This window comes from Chiloscyllium punctatum, chromosome 26 (assembly GCF_047496795.1).
Source record: "Chiloscyllium punctatum isolate Juve2018m chromosome 26, sChiPun1.3, whole genome shotgun sequence".
Classification (NCBI taxonomy): Eukaryota; Metazoa; Chordata; class Chondrichthyes; order Orectolobiformes; family Hemiscylliidae; genus Chiloscyllium; species Chiloscyllium punctatum.
In genome coordinates, this window is record NC_092764.1 from 25446627 (window position 1) to 25469956 (window position 23330).

The 23330-nt window shown below is 39.5% G+C and overlaps 1 protein-coding gene across 2 annotated transcripts in view; it reads right to left on the reverse strand.

Annotated features, from left to right (window-relative positions):
- The window catches only part of cmip (c-Maf inducing protein), a 222347-nt gene that overhangs the window by 18812 nt on the left and 180205 nt on the right, over positions 1–23330 (reverse strand). Inside the window, exons 11-15 of one of the 2 annotated variants that reach the window (XM_072595955.1) lie at positions 16367–16432; positions 14183–14209; positions 12541–12589; positions 8127–8252; positions 4778–4894 (exon numbers count right to left, since the gene is read on the reverse strand). In XM_072595955.1, coding sequence (XP_072452056.1) covers positions 4778–4894; positions 8127–8252; positions 12541–12589; positions 14183–14209; positions 16367–16432 — 385 coding nt within the window. The remainder of the gene's footprint in view (positions 1–4777; positions 4895–8126; positions 8253–12540; positions 12590–14182; positions 14210–16366; positions 16433–23330) is intronic. The other variant, XM_072595956.1, reaches the window with a different exon arrangement.

Genomic DNA, 23330 nt, shown 5'->3' on the forward strand with positions numbered 1-23330 from the left:
ATCTGGTGTGGTACCTCTCTGGTTAAACAATCAGCTCAACAGATGGTTCAGATGGGTGCCATTGGTGACTAAAAGTTGCCTGATTTAATATGGTAGCTGATGAATGACATGGGGAAGTCGTCACCCAATTGGAACAATTTGTTTCCTCATATTATGCCAGTAATTTACTCACTCACCCATATTCACACCATTAAATGCAGGGGAATATGAATACTTCATCCCATTAGGTCGTCAGTAGCATACTTTTCTGCTAAAATACTAATTGATTCTTGCTGCCGCTCAGGGAATGTCACATGACAGAAGTTATGGAATGTGACAGAGAATGTATTGTTTGAAGGTACAGCTGTGTTCTACATCCACAAAGATTAGTTGATGTGAAGTGGTACAGAGGTCAGAATGCAGTGTACAGTCATTAAAATATTCGCTTTACACCAACAAGTTGCATTTATATAGCAAGACTTCCCAAGTTGCTTCCGAGGAGTGCTATCAAACAAAATTCAATGCTGCCACATGAAGAAACAGGAGATATTGTAAGCATGGTCAAACCAGGAATATTTAAGGAACATCTTAAAAGAGATGTATGAGGTCAAGAAGATAATAGGTTCAGGGAGTGGATTCTAATAGCTTAAGTCCTAGACAGCTGAAAGCACAGCCATCTATGGAGAAGCCTGGAATTTCCTGGAATCCCCTCCTTAATGGCACCTCTCCCACAGCAGGTGGAGTGTGGCAGTTCAAACAGGCAGCTCACCAACACCTTCTCAAGGGCAACTAGGGATGGGCAATAAATGCTGGCCAACCAGCGACACACACATCCCACAAATAAGTATAAGAAAGCCATTAAATTCTGATCAGAAAAGATCAGAATTGGAGGAGCATAGAGATGTTATTGGATTATAGGCCTACAGGGGCAACAGCATGAAGGGGTTTGAAAACAATGAGGAAGCTATTAAAATTAACCTCGAGTGGAACCCAATGAAAACTATTGAACACGGGATGACGGGTGAAGGAAATTAGTGACAGGTAGGATAATACAGAGCAGAATTTTGGATCGAAGAAGAAGAAGAATTCGATTAGAAGAATCCCTACAGTGTGGAAACAGGCCCTTCTGCCCAACAAGTCCACACTGACACTCCGAAGAGAACCTGCCCAGACCTATTCCCTAACCCAAAAATACTCCTGGCTAATGCACTAACACTATGGGCAATTTAGCATGGCCAATTCACCTGACCAGCACACCTTTGCATTGTGGGAGGAAACGCACACAGACACGGGAGAATGTGCAAACTCCAGACTGACAGTCATTCAGAAGTGCTAACCACACAGCCACTGTTGGGAACTGAAGTTGAGGTCATGGGAAGAAAGACATTAGGCTGCCCAGTCCAGCAATGGAATATGAAGGTATCAAGGGGTGACAAAGGTATGGGTGAGGGTTTCAGCATCAGATGAACTGAGGCAGGGGTGAAGTTAGGTAAAACATTTCAATGGTTTCAGAAACACGCAGTTTTGACCACAGAAGAAAAATGTGGTGACAACCTCTTTGTGGGGTCAAATATAATAGCAAGATTGAAAATTGCCTTGTTGAGTTTCAAAATGTTGCTAGGGAGGGGGATGAAGTCAATAGCTAAGAAATGAACTTTGCATGGGGGCCTGAAGACAATGGTTTCAGTCTTCCCAAAATTTAGCTGGAGGACATTTCTGGCACAAAATCAAAACTCAGAATGAAACTGTTGGAATTCTCTCTCACTTGTTGTCTTTAAAGTATAGTTGCCCAGGATTACTTTTTAAAGCAGACATTCTGACTGCTGTGTTAATCTCTGGACTTGTTCCTCTTAATCTACAAATATTGCTTCTTTTCTCTTTTCAAAAGAAAATGTCAAGGTTATGAACTACATTTCAAATGAGCCAATAACTTGCAAAATATTAGCCTAGAATAAACTTGTCTACAATTAAATAAAATGAAAATGTCACAATAAATTAGAAATGCATGTTAATGTATCATTTTAATAGTAAGATTGATGAACAGACTGACAGATAGAGACATATTGGTGCGCCACAGCCTAGATTTTAAGTATAGTGTTAATAAAAATGAACTACTTAATATAACTTTTGGTACGACTGCCATTGTAACTTTTATCATCCTTCCATCTACTCCAATCAGATGCAGCCAATTCTTCATTCAAGTTTATTAATGGGTGTCCGCAGAGACTTTTTAAAATAGGATTTGACAGCAAGTAATTACAATGAGAGCAACTGCTCATGTCAGTTGTATAATCAACTTTCCCTTCAAATTGAAATTTTTCAATGACACACTCTTGAAATACCAGTTCATGCAGAGACCAATGTTCATGGTACTTGCATGACCAGTAGGCAAATAATATTTTCAAAAGAGGCTTTTGCAGTATTTTGGACGATACATTTTACTCACAAAAAACAAACTCTTGGCAGTGAACTCATTGCTGTGATTCAGTCTCTGGGGCAAACTCTGCTTCACTTGTACGGTTCATGAATGTCATCAGAAATCCTCAACTGAATTACAGAATTTGATTCACTGCCAGCTACCGATTACAATATATTTAATGACAGTCATTGGGGTACAAGACTGTAGCAGCTCGGATTTCAACAGAGTGACTTTCTGTTGTTAGTACTCTTTTATCCCTCGAGTCTTAACAATAACACTCGATGCAATCTGCAAATATTTTCTATTATTTTCCTCTGATTATATGTTGCTTCCATGTTTGGATCCAGTAATCTGTTCATTGTATGCTGTTTAGACAGTTTGACAAAGTAAATGTAAGATTTAACTGACACTCAGATCCTTGCAAACAACACTGTTGTTAGGGGTGATATTTCACTAGAGTACAGCTCTCAAGTCTAGAAAGTTTTACATTGTAAACAGTCATTGAATCCCTTTCCCACTCCTATAAAACTAAATTAGAAAGTAAAAGAATGTTTGTGCTAGTCATGACAGATGTATGTTGTCTGAACATTTTGGCTCTGACTTGAAAAGCTTCAGTTTTTAATTAGTCATCAATATAACTTCACATTTGCACAGATTTTCAACTCAGCAAAGAGCCTCTCTGTTCTTGTGAACATCCCGAAGAATCAGAAGGACTCTAAGTCAAGGAAGTCCGATTTAATGAAGTTCCTTTGGATAGCCGGGGAGACCTTTGGTGAAGTGTGTGGATGACCCCTCAATGGGAGGGATAGATGTCTCAGAGAGGTTGGGGCAAGAGGTGTGGGATTGGGGCAGTGGTGTAGGTTGCAGGTTGGGATCGAGAGGAAAAAAAATGAGGTTATGAAACCTACACAGGAATGAAACTATAAACGGACTGTCAAAATTGTCAAGTAGTTGTCAAAGAATTTGCATACCAATTATGTTTTCATAAGAGATTAGTTGCAGAAATTTGATCTTTTTTAACAACTGGAGTATTTTTAAAAATTATATAACCATTTGATACATCTATTTATTTCATGCCAAAAGAGTTTCTGGGGTTGCCTATTGTGGATATCAGGTGAGTTGGCATGGGGCTAGATGGTGACATGCTTTGGTACTGTTAACAAAGGCTTGGTGATGAGGCACGGGAGGAGAGAGGGGCCAAGTGCCTGCAAAGAGAGTCATTTGGTGGGAATAGAGAGATTGAAGAGTGATGGGGGCATAGGAAGAATGGAGGTAAGAGATAGCATCAGGTTGGCCTGGGATGGAGGATGGGGAGACAAGAGAGAGAGAGAGAGAGAGAGAGAGAGAGAGAGAGAGAGAGAGAAGGGATGGGGAGGCGAGAGAGAGAGAGAGAGAATGGGGAGATGTGTGAGTGAGTGAGTGAGTGAGTGAGTGAGTGAGTGAGTGAGTGAGTGAGTGAGAGAGAGAGAGAGAGAGAGAGAGAGAGAGAGAGAGAGAGAGAGAGAGAGAGAAAGAGGAAGGATGGGGAGGTGTGTGTGTGTGTGTGTGAGAGACAGTGAGTGAGTGAGTGAGTGAGTGAGAGAGAGAGAGAGAGAGGGAGGGGGGATGGGGAGACGAGAAAAAGGTTTTTGGTTTTATTCTATTTTTAAAATCAAATTGTAGTACAGCGCCAGTGCATTGAGGCAGCTGTTGCATCCAACCCAAATTTGCAGCCAACAGTTTCTTCTCTAGTTCGGGGGTCACCAAGCCTCACACCATGCAGCCCTGCAGCCCCGAAATATAAAACCTTCCATGGCACTTGGCTGACATCTGGCTTGTGAAATTGAGAAATGTCCCACCTCTGCTTTGAGGGAACACTGGGGCCTTGTGTCTATTCCAGAGAACTCAACTCCTAAACTCAAGATTCAAATTTGGATGTCAACATCTGGGAGTGGGTTTCCCCTTCCACCAACTGGTCTGGAAGCAGATGGCATGAACTATCTCTTTCGGAAAGTTCAATCTATTCCCACTAGGCCGGAGCTGGATCCATGATGATATCTTAAAAACTGAATCTCTGGCTCTCTCAAATAACAAAAGACAATAAAGACCATGTTGGGGAGGAAAAATAAAGTGAAGTATCAGTCTATAACACAAATCCAGTTTGCATGTGACTGCCTGATCAAAATAATCTATACTGGCTTGAAAGCAGAGATTTTATTTACTGGAAATGTACGGTTTATCTTCCTTTCTAACCATGTTATGAAACAAAGACCTACATCTCAAATGTAATGTTGCTCATGACAACTGAAACAAAATATATTGATGCAATATGCAGTTAGGATACATGCAGGGTATGCTATTCATGAGGTTATATAATCCATTGCAATGTGGGAGTCTTACCTCTACCATTGTTTGATTTCCTCTCAAAGCCAGTAGCATACAAGGTCCCAGTTTGTTTTCAGCCAGCGACAGCAGGAACTTCTTTGTCTTATAGCAGGAACCCATTAAAATGTGCACCTGAGGAGAAATAAAAAAAATGACTACTTGCATGACCAGCAAGGTATCACGATGCATACACAGACATTTGCAATTTTCCCATTTTTATCAGGACACCATTTGTGCAATGTGATATTGGTGATGTCCATCTCATCTATTGCTAGGAGAACCAGCACTGCCCACTTTTCAGAAAGTCATGAACTAAGTGCCAATTAGATGTTTTTCTACTCCCAAGAGCGGCTGGCCAATCAGTCAACTTCAGTGTATTACTGCTCAGTACTGCCACCAGGCAGGGCCTGGCAGCTGTCAGTATTGCACCCACCCAGGCCCAGAATACAAAGTGAGTCAGGCTGCATGTCGGTGATGGCAGAAGGACGGGTTGCAGAGGAAGGCACGAAAGGGAATCAGCCGCAAGGGCAAAGGCCATGCTCTCAGCAGTTCCCACTTCCTAATCCCTTGGTCAGGCTCTGAGAGAAACAGAATTTGCTTCTCAGATTTCCCTCCAGGTTACTCCCCCACCCAACATTAATTACTCAATGAAAAGGCTTCAGTGGTAGTAGGGGTTGGGAAGGCTGGTCACTACAGGGCACTGCAAACGTAGAAGGACAGTACGGTCCCCAACCATGACCCTCTCACCCAGTACATTCTTCCAATGCCACCACTTCAGTGGGTGGGCCGGGGACATACAATTCTGACCATATAATTCAGAGATAATTAAGTTGCACATGTGCCATGCACCAATAGCTACACATTTGCATTCCTTGCCCCCGCATGGTATGTTTTAAATCTCAAAAGGGCCCCCAAAGCAAAAGCACACAAAGATGTCTGCTACTCCCCCATGCCTGCCCTCCTCTGGACTCAACCTCCATTCCCCCAGCCTTGTCACTGGAGTGACAGAGAAAAGGAAACTGTAAGGAGCAGCAACCTGGAATCCTTCACTGGCCGCATTTACTTTAATACTGGCAGCAACCCCAAGTATTGAATGCTACAAGATTTCATAAACCTAAATGGGCAGGAAAATGCCTCACTGTGAAAGTGCATTTCAATGATAATTTTCTTGCTAAATAAAGCCTTTACTATTTTGTTAATTCGAAGCATTTGCATCCTGTGCCATATTTGCGAGTAAACAAAAAAAATGTGAGGATGAAACAGGTCAATGTGGCTTGCTCTTGGCTTAAAGAAATGTTATTTTATTCTTTCTACCAGAGAAAACAGAAAGAGGATCATGCGGCTGTGTCCTCCCCTATCTCCTTCACCTGGTCAAATCAGGATTACAAGAATTCCAGCAAGGAAGCCTGAGCAGGCTCATTGGCTGTGCCAGAGATTGACTGTGGACTCCAAATGGTTCAACTAAAGTTCAGACAGAATGACGTTATGTGAAAGCAACCCTGGAACTTGCCTATGACAACAAACACAATGGCCCCATTTGTCCACTGTGTTTCAGTCCCTCAAGCTTTTCATATCGGAGCTGCAAATTTTAATTTGTGGTGAGTTTTCAACTAGAGGACAAAGTGCAAGTCAGAATGTAAAGTTACTTACTCAAATTATCGGTCTAGTAATACTTCTCACTTTTAGTTATTTCCGTAAATCATGGCCATAAAGGCAGATGTTTGCAACAGGCTGGTATAATACATCAGTCATCCAAGAAATTTAATACCTCTTAGCACAGAAACTAACTTAGAGCTGTGTCTATGTAAAGCCTGGGGAATAATTAAATTATTTTATGCATTTGGAGTTAAACTCAGTGGAAGCTCCTGTGTTATTGAATCTGCTGCAATGGAACTAACAATAGCTCAATCTGTGCAGCGAGCTCAGTGAGAGGCATGGGATGGTAAGCATCACAGAGGATCAGGCAAGGGAACCGTGGTATAAGAAGAAGTTAGAGCATAAGGCTGCTGCCAGGTAACTTCAACATAATTGTAACCTATACCCAAATGGGATTTGCAATGAGCTCTTGATAACTAAATAAATGCAAACCCTTTCCGTTCTCAGCCAGATTCCACTCAGAATTAGATTTTAATTGGTTTAAAAGGGGACTTAGCAGCACAAAAGTGGCTTACCATTTGTTGCAAATGTGGTTGGCACCACCTTTTAAGCATCCAATGTTTGGGTTACTAAACAGCCCAAATTGATTGAGGTATATAATAACAATAATACACAAACTGGGTTCTTCTAGTGGGTACTATCAATTTAGGATACCAATGTGCTAGAAAATTCATTCCTTTGGGGCAGGGGCCAGGATGAGCATTTGTGTTTCAAATAAAGTTGGGTTTCTGTCTCATCAGGGACCCCCAACCTGTTGATAGGTTGGGCTCTGGAATACCCAACATTAGTTTCTCAGCCACCCCAGGGTTTTCCACTGAATGTGGTCTGGCCATTAAAGTGGACTGGAGACTCCTTGACACCATCAGATGAGAGGCACCCTGTGACCATTCTAACAGCCAAACTCCTTAGCCAGAGGGGTCAACTGGGGTACTGGCTAAACTGATTGCAAAAATATGGCTGCAATAAGGATGTGGGAGAGAAGCAAATAGATTATAAACTTAAGATTATAAACTTAGCTGAGAGAAGATAGAATCATAGAATCCTTACAGTGTAGAAGTAGGCCATTCAGCCCATCAAGTCCACAAAGAGCATCCCACGCAGACTCACCGCCTTACCCTCTCCCTCTAAGCCTGCATTTCACATGGCCCATCCCCCTAACCTGCACATCTTTGGACTGTGAGAGGAAAAGCACTCAGAGGAAATCCATGCAGACATGGTGAGAACCTACAAACTCCACATCGACCGAGGGTGGAATCGAATCCAGGTCCTTTGTGCTATGAGGCAGCAATGCTAACCATTGAGTCACCATGCTGCCCCAATGGGATTCAAGTTGAACATAAACACTGGCACACTGGTATGGATTAGTTAGGTACACTGGCCTCTTTCTATGCTGTCTACCCTATGCAATCCGTATGTACAAGTACAGCTTGAAAAGTGCTTCACCTCCAGCTGAAATGACGCATAACAGTCAGTGTGCTGACAATAAGCAGGTTAGATTACAATTTATCTGCTCACAATGGGATTGTTAGAAGGAAACATACTGGACAGAAAACTATCATTCATTTCCAATAGCTGAAACAGAACTCCAGCAGTAGAAAGCAAAGTTTTTGATTATATACTAGATAGAATATTGCAATTTTAACTCAATTTAAGCAACAAATTGTTATCTTAGGTTTATTTGTAACATAAACAGAAGGTATTAACTCACATTATTGCAAACACGTACCATACTGGCAAAAAGCTCCCCATCATCATCACAAGCGACTCCTCCTGGACTGTAGAGTTGGAACCAACCATCTTTGCCAGCTCGAACACTCAACAAGCAGGAATGGACCTGCCAGAATACAATTAATCAGCTTGAGTGCCATGCCTTGTAGTTAAAGTATGCTCAGTGACCCATATTACATCGGTACAGGATGACTTTGACTTATCCAGAGATCTATGTTTAAATCCAGGTCATTTTAATATTTTCACAACCAGTGAATCAATCATTCTATGTACTGTGTCTCATTTAAAGCAAGGAGTCGTGGACAAATGAATGACTTTACTTGAATGCAATTTTAATTTAAAAAAAGACATGAAATGAATAATTGCTTCGTGAAAACAAACAAACACATATAGATACACACACATACACACACACATTATTGGCACATCATTTCGCTGAGGTGTTTTCTGAGTAAATTGCTAGCCTCAGTGCTCAAAGGGACACTTGTGAAATCAGGTATTAATCTAACCATCTGAATTAACCAAAAAACATGAGAGCATTAAAAGGTCAAAACTACAACAATAATCTACATGCTGAGAGTTAATAGCTTGATTTGTTGTTGTGTTTTTGTTTGATGTTTTCATTATGATCTACTTCTTGAATAATCAATGATCCCCATGTTGAAACCAACCCTCAAAGCAAAAGTTAATTTTCTATACCTATATCAAAGATAGCTATTCCATAATTCACCAAGGGTCCTCAGACAGCACCTCCAAAACCCACTACTATCTAGAAGGAAACATTACTGCCTGCAAGTTCACCTCGAAGCCACACACAATTCTGACCTGGAAATATAATGCTTTCATTGCTACTAGGTCAAAATTCTGGAACTCCCTCCCTAACAGCATTGTGGGTCTACCTGCATGAATTAGACTGCAATGGTTCAAGATTGCAGATCACCACCTACTCAAGGGTAGTTAGGGATGGGCAACAAATGATAGCTCAGCCAGTGATGTCCAGGTCCCATGAATGAACACAGAGACAAAACAAAAGTTAGTCCTTATGGTCAGTGTGACAAAAATGTGAGGTCAACGCTAGCCACAATTTTCAGTTGTTCTGTAAATGTCATAATGGGTTTGGTTGATTATCAAAGTCTGACCCCACTTAATAGGTGAGCAATGGATAGTCTGCTTAATTTGTCCCCCTCCCTATCCCAGCAATATGAAAATAAATTGCAGCCTACCTGATGCCAATTAGCTAACTTAATCAAAGACTGAGATTGGATTTGGATGCATTCAAAAGATACCGAGCCAACATTTACTGCAAAGATAATATAAAGGTGAACAGCACTTTGCTATTTCTGTGCAAATTGAAATAAAATGGCGGTGCGCAGTCGATGCAAGGTTAAATCCTGGCCTGTAAGCTGGACGTGATCAGCGAGACATTCCTGAACTGATGTCATATATGCAGACTAAATTCAACTCAAATACATAAGGGAGTAACTATTTCCGTCTAAGCAAAACAACCCCTTTGTCAATGAAAACCAACTTTTACGAGATTGGAATCTGATTTCAGTTGTTGAAATGATTTGTATTTTTTTTCCTTTTTTTGCTTATGTCTTCTCACTCTTTATTTAATATTTTCCTCTCCATGTCTTTCTGTGCCTGATTTGATGTTAAGCTCAGTTGTAAATGTTAGTTCTTTGTTTTGAGCCTGTGCTGTTCACGAATAATATTTCAAGCTGGTTGGATAAGGAGGGGCACAGTACTTTTTCCTGATCACACAGGTCCCAAATTTGCTCAGAGCACACTGAAAACTCGCCGTACCTGTTTCTAGAGTTGGTAGAAATAGGAGAATGTGAAGTAGATTATAGGAGAGATATGGTGCAGGAGGAAGGACCTCATGATTTAACGTTGTGGGGCAGTAGGGGCCTGTTCCAAAGGCAAGTTTCTTCTTCATCAGACCTGGAAACAGTATCATTCTGGAAAGGTAAACTAATGCGATGGAAGAGGGTATAAACTAATTTGTAAGGTGATTGGGTAAAGAGGTGTAGTATTTAAATATAGAAACTAGGCACACTGATGGACACAGAATAAATGAACAAACTGAAAATACTAAGGGCTAATTTAGGTTTGGAGTACATTTAGGTAAATACATGATATAGTTAATTCACCCAGGCAAGTCATGAAGATGACATATAAGAAATTCATTATGCTTTGTATACTTGGGTTAAAATATCATTCCTGTTAACAAAGTACTTCATGGTGCATTCCCTCTTTGAGGTCTCTTGAGGCACAGTGGTAATTGTCCTTACTTTGGACCAGATGATCTGAATTTCAAATCCCACCTGCCGGCAAGTGTGCATAACATCCCTGAATAGGTTGATGTTAAAAAAATTGGATGACATCTTCATGCTGCAAGCTTATCTCCATGATGGTGAGCAGCAGTGAAAACACCATCACTTTCTGCATGTATCATCGAGTCTTAAGAGTCATACAGCATGGAAGCAAACCTTTTGACCCATGCCAAACATAATCCCAAACTAAACTAGTCCTACCTACCTGCGCATCCCTCCAATCCTTTCCTATTTATGTACTTATCAAAATGTCTTTTAACTGTACCCACATCCACCACTTCCTCAGGAAGCTCATTCCACACATGATTCACCCTCTGTATAAAGGCTTTGGCCTTCAGGTCTTTTTAAACTTTTCTCTTCTCACCCTAAAAATGTGCCCCCTCATCTTGAAATCCTTCATCCTCGGGAAAAGACAACTTCTATTAACTATCGATACTCCTCATTATTTTATAAACTTCTATAAAAGTCATTTCTCAATTTCCTATGTTCCAGTGAACAAAGTGCCAACCTATCCAGCCTTTCTTTATAACTCAACCCTCCCATATCCAGCAATGTCCTAGTTAATCTCTTTTGAACCCTGTCGAGCTTAATAATATCCTTCCTATAACTGGGTGACCAGAACTGGACACAGTACTCGCTTAATTTCAAGCGAGTTACTGCACTGTTAAAGAGGACAGTGTATTGTGACTTCAAGACATTGCTGAATCTAATTTGGGAAAAATCTGAAAGATGGGAAAGAGCAGTTGCGCAAGGTTTTCTAATATTGCCACAGCCTTTAGTGCAGAAACAGCAAAAACAAAAAGAAGTCCTGCATGCATAGGGGCCAGGAAGTCCTCTAAATACATGACAAAAGGGCAGGGGATGAAGTTGCTTTGAAGGTATAGCTAAGATCTAGAAAATCGAGAGTTGCAATGAATTTTTTTTAAGGTTGGGTGGCAATCATCTCAGGACATTGGCAAATTGGGGCATATAGCTAACGAAGTTCAACACAGAAGATTGAGGGGTGAAACACTGGTAGAAAAATTTAGAACAGATTATAAACATTAAGGTTTTGATGGATGTGTATATCCTTGAAGGTGGCAGATCCGTTTAACAAAATAACTAATAATATATAGGATACAATGTGTACAAATAAAAACTTAAGCTACAAAAATCAGGAATTCATCCTCATCTTAAATAAAACTCTAGTTTGGCCAAAGCTGGAATGTCCTACCCTAATCTGGGCAGCACACTTTAGAAAGTGCATGAAGCCTTTGAATCTTTGAAAAGAATTTAAGAAGAAATTCACTGGGAATGCAGGAGCTGCAAGTTCCATGGACGTTCTGCAGGACCTGACATTATTTCCCCTTGGAGAAGAGATGGCTAGGGGCAGATTAGATGGAAATGTTTAAAATTAGAATGAATTTAGCCAATTTAATAAACCATTTCCTATCTTTGAGGCATTGATTACAAATAAAAATGGGAGTTCGGGTATTTGGTCAAAGAATTACAGGTACCATGAGGACAATCTTTTTTTTAATGCCATGAGTGATTATGATTTAGGATATACTGCCTAATAGGGTAGTAGATACAGAATCAACAGTAATCTCAGAAACGGTATAAATGCTTGAAGGATATTGCAGGGATGTGGTGAAAGTAGTGGGTGGTGCAGAATGCACTAAATGCATTGCTCTTTGGGAAAGAAAACAGCACAAACTAAATGGATGAATGGACTCCTTTCATGTTGTACCATTCTGTGATTCTATGATGCACTAAATGCAAAGCGTGCTTAAATGTGGTTTAGAAAGATATGCCTAGATGTTATTATTGTTGGCTCACACAGACAAATACCTTATATGTTTGTGCCTATCTGCTATGCTGAGAAGGCGCTATGCATTCTTGTGTTTCACTCCTGCTTTATATCCTATGGCAGATCTAAATCTTTACAGAGTACAAGAAAATGATTAACTCCTGCATTATAACAAAAAGTGTAATGCATATTTGTCTGCTAATTTGATTACCTGTAACTTCTAGTTTATACCGAGATTTTTATCAAGGTATTTTGTGGATTTTACTCACTTCTTGCCTTGGATCTTCTGCAAATCTCTGTATGACGTACTTTAGTTCCCTGAAAAGAAGTACAAATAGGTAACTCGAAACCATCCAACTCCTACTGTCTTTACAAACCAAGTATATTAGGAAGTTTGGTTAAAAATAGGAATAGTTTCTATCCTAGCTCATTTTGCTGCTGGCAGTCAGTGAAATTGGAATGAGAATCACAGCAGACTAAAAGACATTACAGCATGGTTGGATATTTTTTCCTCTTGATAAAAGCTTGAAGAGATCCCAGTTATTGGAACTGCACCTGCCTGTTCTCTTGCCAAACTAAGGGCAAGACACAAGATATCTGAAGAGCTAAAATTCATCAAAATAGATTTATTTGGTACACAGATGTAAAAGGCTAGTTTTGAAACCTTTATCTGCTTTTGAGTTGGAAATTTCTACAAGTCCTGCTCTTGTGACTGATTAATATAAAGTGGCACTTTTAACTCAGTCAATTCACTGCGATGTTCTCACCAGATACTGACTGAAAGCCAGGTTAACATCACTAAAGCACTGCTTTTGTGAAGACTGTACTTAATTAAAACTTTTTAAGGAGTGACTGAAGCAACATGAGCTCTGTTATTTTCATCACATCCAAGTGAGAAGATGACGTATTTCAACACATTTTTAAGCACTGTATTATTTGAAAACAAGATTTATCATCTGTTAAGTTGTGCATTTTAGAATAGAATTCTACATCATAGCTGACAAATTTGATTAATGTATTGCACTTACATTTAGTATATTTTCCTCTGGTCATTAAGAGTGGAATGATTACTGGAGTGCATTACCTCATATTAATAACTGAGGAAAATATTATTGAAAATGTCCAGAAGGCAGTTTGGAAATGTGGACCTATAATCATTCCTGCAGTTAAAAAAATGTTGAACTAACCCACAAACCAATCACACAATTGTATTGAAGTTACTCAAGCATTAAGAACTGAATTGTTTAAAAAATACCTCAGAGTTGTAGATATACATAGACTACATACACAGACACTAAAGTGTATATCCACAGCACACTAGTAGCCAACAGAGAAGGTATGATTTATACTGCTGACATAAATCTTCGGAGTTAGACCTTCTACACCAATTAATAACCAAATATCTGAAGTATTCCATTTCAGTAGAATTCAATCATATTTAAACAATATGCACATAACATTGTTTATCATTTCATATTGTCCAGGGAAAGGATTAATTTAATGTATTCTAAGATACATCCATTGTCAGAAACAGATTTTGTAAAATGAACATCAACGATTAAGGATTTTCCAATAAAACAGGTTAATGGTTTAGGAATAAACAAGTTGAAAGAGCCAACTGAGTCAAATTTAACTGTGCACCTTACCTCTTGATTAAGAGGTACATTTGTATTCCATATATTTTACAATGGTTTCTCATATTAATAAATGAAGAAGGTTTGCTTGCTGGAGTTGGGGATTGAGGGAACATCCAGTAAATGCTGTTTATGCTGTCTTTTCTTGGAAGACAGAACGTAAAGAAATGTCTCACAGTTCAGTATGTTTTTTCCATGTATTTCACTGTATTCAATATTACAAATTAAATTGAACTTTACTCTTATCTTGGTAAAATATATAAAATGTGTTACTTACTTTGTGAACTTCACATGTGCAAGTGCCCTGTTGATAAAATGGACAAACATTTCATTCATTCGGCCTTAATACATTTATTCATTAAATGTAGGTGGTTTCATAAATTTTAAAATATTTTCACAAATTTTCATAAATTCCAATCTACACATTAGATACATGGGATATTGTAATCTAAAATAACTGTTTACAATTTTTTATTATTTCCATTTTCAGTGCTAAAGTGAATAAATGGAAATTTACTTCAGCATACATGATTAGAATACAGTAGAAAATTATTAAAGATCATTCTTTTGATTACATCAAATTAGCAGCTTATCTTGTTAACTCTAGGATCCGATTACTGGGTTGGTAGAAAAACAAAAGAAATTAGCAATATGTTTTCTTTGCCTTGTTGATGAGCTTCAGTCGATGTTTGCTGTGCTAATTGAATGATGTGCACGTCAGGTCGGGGTGATAGGTGCTAACATGATCTTGAAAGCTTGATTAAAGCTAATTCTGACCCTTTGGTCTGTACTTTTGAAACTACTGTACTGTTTACTCAAAGAAAAGTCCCAAAGAATACTACTGTACAGTAGAGGCTACATTTCATTTGATCCCCTAGCTAGGCAATGCTGTCTACATCAAGAAGGCTAACATAATGTTCTGCTTACAGGAACAGAACATTTGAGAAGTTATTTATTTTAAGATACAGAACTAACTTTCAATTTTGGATTCTGGATTAGTGGTGCTGGAAGAGCACAGCAGTTCAGGCAGCATCCAAGTAGCTTCGAAATCAATGTTTCGGGCAAAAGCCCTTCATCAGGAATAAAGCTTTATTCCTGATGAAGGGCTTTTGCCCGAAACGTCGATTTTGAAACTACTTGGATGCTGCCTGAACTGCTGTGCTCTTCCAGCACCACTAATCCAGAATCTGGTTTCCAGCATCTGCAGTCATTGTTTTTACCTCTTTTCAATTTTGGATAACTGACCACTGATGTCTCACTCAAAATCTTTTAAAAATTCTTTCATGGGACATCAGCATCTCTAACTAGACCAGCATTTATCGTCCATCCATAATTGTTCTTGAGAAGATGTGATGAGCTGCACTCCACGTGGTGAAGGTACAATGCAATGCTGTTGGGGAGGGATTTTGACCTAGCAACAGGGAAGGAATGATGATATAGTTCCAAACTATAATGGTGTGCATTTCAAACCATTTTTGATTTAAAGCCTTCCCCTGATCTGGTAGTATTTAGCCGATGTCAATAAATGTTTTGGCTTCCTTTGTTTTGTCATTCAGATCTATAGAATTCCTGGCATTAGGAATATGGTAGCAAAGTGATCATGTTAGTTGTCCAGTAAACCAGGTGTGAGAGTTCACATCTCACCACAGCAACTGGGGAGCTTAAATTCAGTAAACTAAATAAATCTGGAAGAAAAGCTTGACTCAGTAATAATAACATGAAAATACTGAATCGTTTGCTAATGTCCTTTAGAGATGCAAGTCTATCATTATCGCTAGTTTATGCTTATATTTTATTCCAGACCCTCAGCCATCTGATTAATTCTTAACTGGGTCCTTTTAAATGGCCTAGCAAGGTACACAAGAACAATTAGTAATAAAGAACTTCACCAGTTAACAAAGTAAAATACAATTTTAATTAAGTTCTATTTCACAGAGAAATTGCACTGTTTCTCATGTTTACATTTTTATATCTGAAGTTAATCTATTCTGCTGTATAGTCATGTATGTTTGTTCAGCTATGTGACTATTGAGCAAAATGTCAGTTCTGATTGTTCTTCCACAGCTTCCCTCTTCAGGAGGGAGATCTGAATTCTCCATTTTAATCCTTAAACTTCCAACATTCAAAGCATCTATTTCCATCCCTTTGCAGAGAGATGTGTTTAATTATTTTGTCATTATACTCCTCTGAATAGCACTCTCTTTCTGCTTTAGTTTCAAGATCTTGCACTTTTGAGTCTAGAACCGAAACAAATCAAACTTTATCTATATAATCTTAATTGTTTCCTATGCCATTGATTTGTGTGAAGCATAATTTCTGCAAAGGTTTCCACCTCAATTTATATTTTACCAACCACATTACATCCTTTATGTGGGCAACCAGGAGACAAAGCTATGATTTTCACATGAAAAGGAATACATTTTAGAAGCAATATTTGTTTTCTCCATCTTAACATACTTACTCTTTGGGAAAGGGAATAGGTTGAAGGAGACTCGCAAGTGCAGGTCTCCAGTCATCGTAATCTGACCTGCAGGAGAGACAGACAAATATCAATTCCTGCACCAGTTACACGTATGTTTAGAATTAACAAGCACATTTCCTAAAAATCAAAACAAATATCCAAAAGTCCAATACTTACTTCACTCTACCTAACAACTCAAACATTTCTCCCAAAAAAGTAATTATACAATGCAACTATTCAATTTTATGTGTGCTCAACCAATAAGGTTCCAAAAACTGTAGAAGAACATAAGAAATAGCTGGTCACATGCTCAGAGCTGGCTCAGTCATTTAATAAAATCGAGAGTGATCTTCCAATTAATTTCCACCTTCCTACCCTATCTCTATATCCATTATTCCCATAAGCATTTCTGATGGTTAGGGAGGTTCTACAATTTTTCTGTGTGAAACAATTTATTTCTTGAGTAAATATTTCACACGCTAAAGCGAAAAATAAAATCGTTGACACATTGATGTGAATAACCTAGACATAACTCACAACTGCACACAGTGTTCTAGAATGGATTTAAAAGACACAATAAGATTCAAGGGGTCAGCGCCCTTACTGAATTATGCCACCTAATGATAAATTATCAGTGGAAGAAAATTCTGGATGCTTTCCACTTATGTAACAGACCATAATAAAAAAAAGTGACCTCACTCTCTTGCATGTAAATTACAGTCATTTTACACTTTCAAAACATCAGCAAATTTGTCAAATATGCCACTTAGTTCACACTAATCAACAATAAGTCTGACCAGAACAGGTTTTATCTAATTTCATGTTTGGTCTACGTATGGACTTCCCTGCAGCGTGAAATTCAAGTAATGATCAAAAGTCCTTTCAGAATTGTCTAGCTTAAGCTGTACTGATCCTGTGCGTCAAATGTGTAATTCAGCTGTTTAAGAAATGTTTTTTCAGTATGACCCTAACTTCAAAACAAGATGTCTTATTTAAATTCTTCCAGACAGCTTCACTAACTGATCCATTGTCTTTTCTGGAAAAGCTTTTCAGTACTGTGTATGAAGAATTGCAAAGTGAAGGATAATGAGTTTACAAGACACTGTAGAACAGTTATGCAATCATTGCCTCTGGCAGTGCTGGTTTGCCAAGTCCCCATTAGTTATTATTAAGCCCATAAGTTTAGAAACATAAAAGTTATGACATACTTGCAACTTTGTATTTATTTTCTATGGTACTATTTTTAAAGATGGAGCAGCTTACTATGTTGATTTCTGATACTCTATTTGAAATGACGTGGACAGAGTTCTGGCTCTGTGCAACTGAGTTGTGCAACTGATTACAATGGAAAAAAAGTGATGCAACATCAAAATCTCAGCAGGAAATCACAAGATTATCACCTTGCTTTATATAAAATTCTGAAATGTTGCTTCATTGATATCAATTTGACAAAACATTGTTAAAATATTACACTTTCCAGTCATACAAGTAATTAGGAAATTGATAGGATACCACTTTCTATTTTAAGTGAGCCATTGATGTTTTAGACTGGATGGTAGGACTGTCATTAAACCTGTCCTTTGTGATGGATTCTTCTAGTAGGATTCTGCTACTACATTAAATCCTTAAATAAGCCCATCCTATTCCTTATCAGTTTAAACCAACCTAGTTATTCAATTCACCACCATATTGAGTTGCAACTTGCTCTGCTGGAGTCTGTTCATTCAATGAAGTCTTCATAAGAGATTGTTAGCTCAAATTGCAGCTCATGGAACTGAAGGCAAGTGATTGACCTGCTTAGTAAATGGTTGAGCAACATAAGAAAGAGAAATGGACAGGTACTATAATTGGCAAGCTTTGACTACTCATGTCATTCAAGGATCTGTGTCGTCGCCTCAAATATTTAATGACTCTGATTATAAGAGGAAGAGCTTCATTTCCAAGTATGCCAATGACACAAAAAAATTGGCACAAAGTTAAGCAACAGAGATGAAAGCAATAAATTACAAACAGATATTGATTTAACAAAACGGCAAAGATATGCCAAATGAAATAAAGAAAAAAAGCAAAATTATCAACATTAGACCTGGAAAGGATCGAACATAATATGCTTTAAGTGTTGAAAACCTCAAAACAGCAGAATTCCAATAGACTTAGGAGTTCATTAACGGAGATCATTAAACTGTCATGACCTGGTCGAAAATATGTATTCAAACTGTCATGACCTGGTCGAAAATATGTATTCAACATGTAATGAAATGTTGGCCTTTGTACTAATAGGAGTGAAATACAAGATGCTGGAAGTCACGCTACAGCTAAGCAAAGCCCTGATTTGACCACACCTGGAGTACTATATCCAGTGTTTATAGTGCACACATAATTTTTAAAATGAGGGCAGGTTTTGGCAGGGGGGGGCGGGGGGTGGGGCGCAGTAAACTACATGCTTCCAATTAATGGCTCATTAAGCTTAATGTAGAGTTAGTGAATAGCCTAGAGAGAACCAGAAAGAGATCTTCAAGGGATGAAGAGGAAGAATGGCCATTAGTGCACACCTGCCTGGAGTACAGCACAGGGCTAGACCTAATACAACCTCAGCAGTACATGTCTGCTCTTGTATTCTATAACATTGCATTTGCCTTCCCAACCACCAACTGAATCTACATGTTAACCTGAAGAGAATTCTGAACTAGCACTCTTAATCCCTTTGTGCTTCAGATTTCCAAAGCCTTTCCTATTTTGAAAAAAAAGATCAATGCCTCTTCTTCTAACCAAAATACATAACCTTACACTTCCCCCCATTGTATTCCATCTGCCAGTTCTTTGCCACTCTCCTAGCCTCAAGTTCTTCTGCAACCGCCCAATACACCTATCCCTCCACCTATCTTTGTGCCACTAGCACTCCTTTGTCTAACATGCTCATTACCTTCTCAAAGAATTCTAACAAATTTGTCCAGCAATGACATCCCCTTTATGACTCAGCCCTATTTTTTACCATGTACTTCCAAGTAGTCTGCAATCTCTTCCTTTATAATGGTCCCAAAATCTTACCAACTATACAGTCAGACCATCCAGCCCATAGTTTCCCATCTTCTGCTCCTTCCCATCTTAAGCAGGGGTGTTACATTAACCATTTCCAGTCCGCTTGGACCCTCCCTGATTCCAGTGATCCTTGAAAAAAAAACTAATGTCTCTGCAATCTCCTTGTCTGTCTCCTTCAGAAGTTTGGGTTGTAGTTCTTTTGGTCCAGGTGATTTATCCACCTTTCAGCTTCCCCAGCACCTTCTCCTAAGTCATGGCCACTACACTCACCTCTGGCTCCAATTTTCTTGAGGTTTTGGTAAGTTGCTGGTTTCTCCTCCTGTGAAATGTGATACAAACCATTTCTCCCACACCAATCTTTGAACCACACATTTTAATATCTAATCTTGTTGATCTTGTGCCAATTTCCTTGTTGGACAAGTAGTAATCCACAGATCGTTATCTTTTTGGTACTGCTTTTTAATTTAACTGCCAGCTGTTCATACTCCCTCAGCAGAACCTCTTTCTACCTGTATCATTGGTACCCACGTGAACCAGGATAACTGGATCTTGCCCCTCCCACTCCAAGATCCTTTGCATCCCAGATGAGATATCAGGACTCTCAATCTTGACCACAGAGAACAGTGTCTATTCCCCTGATTATACGATCCACATTTACAACTGCATTTCTCTTTTCTCCCACTTCTTGAACGGCTTCCTGTACCATGGTGGTATGGTCAGTTTGCTTTGCCACCCTACAGCCCCCACTCTCATCTACACAGGAATGATAAGCTCAAGATGAGGCTCCTTCAGCACTACCTCCCGGATCCCTTTACTTGACTCATTGTTAACATCCTCCTGTTCCTGTCCCCTGACTGAATTAGAGGTTATTAACCTAAGGCACATGACCTGCCTGCTGAAACACAGCATCCAGGTAACTCTCCAGCTCCCTGATATGTCACAGTGTTCAAAGCTCAGACTCAGCTCATCAACTCTGAGCCAGAGTTCATCAACCAACCATAATAAGTTCCAATAGCCCCACAACGTGTGGGTAAAACACATCAGCTGGCTCACCATCTCAGTTTCACTTACACAGTTCATTTGATTTTTAGAAGTTCCGTGCTGGTCTTTTACTTTGTTGTATATAAATATGTCTGCTATTTACTTTCAATGTGCAAGTAACCTATACTACAGTCAAATTTTAGTATTTCCAACCAATGAATTTAAGGTTCACCTGTGATGTCACTACAGAGGTTATCTTTACATTGCTGAATGATCCATAATTAAAGACAGCTTTGGCAGATGAGAATAGACTCAACAACGTTTTAGCGAGGTTTGGCAGATCTGGCAGTGAACAGCTAAAACCAAAGATCTGCCAAGTTGCTTCATGTTTCTGCCTCTTAGATTTAAGAGGTAGAGATGAGTGCAGTGTGAGAGAGAACCAGTAAAAATTAGAAACAGCAAAATGGGTTTTAATAATAACTAGGACATTGAAGGTGGAAGTATTGATATTTGCTTACAACAAGGCTCCCCCCAAATACCAACAGACAACACGTGTTCTTCCGGTAGACTGTCACTGGCGAATAAGAATCTCAAAAGGTACTTAGAAATAAATGCAGAGCTCACATATTTCAGAATGTGATCAAACATAATGACCGTCAATTCAAAATAACACCAACAGTTTATTTATCAGTTATGATATTTTTAAGAAAATACAAAAGGTGAAGGTTGTAGGTGTTTGTGGGGTTGGGGGGGGGGAAGACGTGTGTCAAAAACATCATTTGCTCGCAAACATGGGTCGTGTCTGCATTTCATAAAAGGAAGCTGTGCAGTGGAAGTTGAACGTTTTAGAACCAATCACCAATGGTCAGTCAACAGGAGACAGACATGTGCAGATGATGCACTTGGAATCTTAGCAGAGTACGTAGAAGGGAGTAGCAAATCCTATATCCATCCTCTAATCATACACTGAGGTGGCAGCAAGAACAGATAGCCACAGTTTGACAACAGCAGTTTGGATTTGGGTGCAAAGCAGCGGAGAGTTAATGACCTCACACAAGTGGCCAAGATTACAGAATGCATTTTCAAGTGATATATCCCACCAAATGCAGCACTAGCATCATATTCAATGCATCACATGCTCATCACTCACTGATCAGCAAACGCAATCAATTATGACTCATATGTGATTAGCTTGACCTCTCCATCACACTTAGCCATGCTAAAACATCAAACACATCACAGCTTATACACACTCCTAGCTATTCAACAATGATAACCACATCATCCAAACAAATTGCACATCATTCAGGGACACATATCTCTCTCTCTTTTTCTCTCTCTCTCCCTGCTTAAAAAGGGACAGCAGGAACTAATTGGAGAGGGACAGGCACACCAGCATGACCAAATGTCAGGTGACACTGGCCATTATTGAAAGAGCCAAGAGTGTGTTGCTGGAAAAGCACAGGTCAGGCAGTATCCAAGCATCCATTATTGAAACAGCCAATGATAAGATGCAGCCAGGAGTGAAGCTGAAACCAACAGGTGTTGGTATTCTTCTCAGGTGCCACTTCCTATCATTCGATAATCTCTTCTCACTGAGAAGCTGCAAATAGTATTAGTGTGCCCAACCTCCTTTTATCCATGCTTCCCTCAACATAAACTGATCCTGTGCCTTTTTCTTTTGGGTATCCAAGAGGTGCAACCTGACCAAATAGTGGGTGCACATCAAAGATGAGAGTGATGATGAAGACACAGCACAGTCACTTGATGTTGCAATCGCAGTCACTGGTACAGGTAGCTCCGAACATCATGGGTGAATAGATCTGCATGCAGTCAGAATTGAAATTCAACTGTGTGGCAACCAGGACAGTGGACAAGAGTAGTGCAGGTTCACTTGAAAGCAAGGTTGCAAAAGGAGTTCTGTTGCATAGCTTTTAAATTGATCTTCAAATGTTGCAAGCTAAGCTGGAAGGCTTATGAACATGCACAATAAAATATTTTGTGCTCAAGGAAGCCTTCCTGATGTACTTGGCAAAGACTGTGGAATGATCTAATGGAAACTGGGCACAGGGCTTTGCTCAGACCTTGGAGCTAACATGGTGGCCATATCTGTCTTTGCGTTCGTGGATCCAATCACGATGCAGCACCTGATTCCCAAGTCCCAGCTTCCACTGAATCACAAACAGTTTCCACTAGAACCCGAGTGCTGCTGCCATCATGGCTGTGGATACCAGTGTTCACAGCTGTCCAGCAATCTGTCCTCCAAGCCATCCCTACAGATGTTGAGGTGGCATCAGCAGTGTGGAACTGGCTATCCTCTCTTAAGAAGTCAGACTGCACCAATACCCCACTCGACCAGTGCCCTGTTTGGTGCCCATCGATGCCCATGCTGAGATAGAGCAACTGCAACTAGACCTTCCTGGCATCAGAGCTGCTCAAGCACATCGCCCAAGGCTAAAGACTTCCTTCCACCATCCATGCTGCAGTCACCCAGGCAGGAAGACTACAGCACTAGGACCTCAAGGATTCCAAAATGGCAACCATGGTATTGCAAGTACGTGTCTGAAGACAGCAGGGTAAAGGAGCTCACGTTCACTTAACTTCTTCTGAATAACGTGAAGCACGCAGGTCATGGCATCGATCAGCATGCAACACTGATTTGAAACCAGCAGCTCTATTTTGGTGTCTCACATTTCAGGCTACACCTTTATTTTTTAAATCTTGTATAGCTAAACATACGTTAGATAGCATGGAGGAAGCCACACCAGCACTGTTTAAAGTGATCATCAACAACTTACAGATTAGTTGCTGGCTGATTACTTCTGGCTGTTGCTGCAATTCTGTATGTTTTTGATGCTTCCTACACTTACTTCAAGTTTCATAAGTGATTGGCAAATGCTGACGTCACACCTTCTGCCAGTCATGGATGGCATTCCTCTGAAAA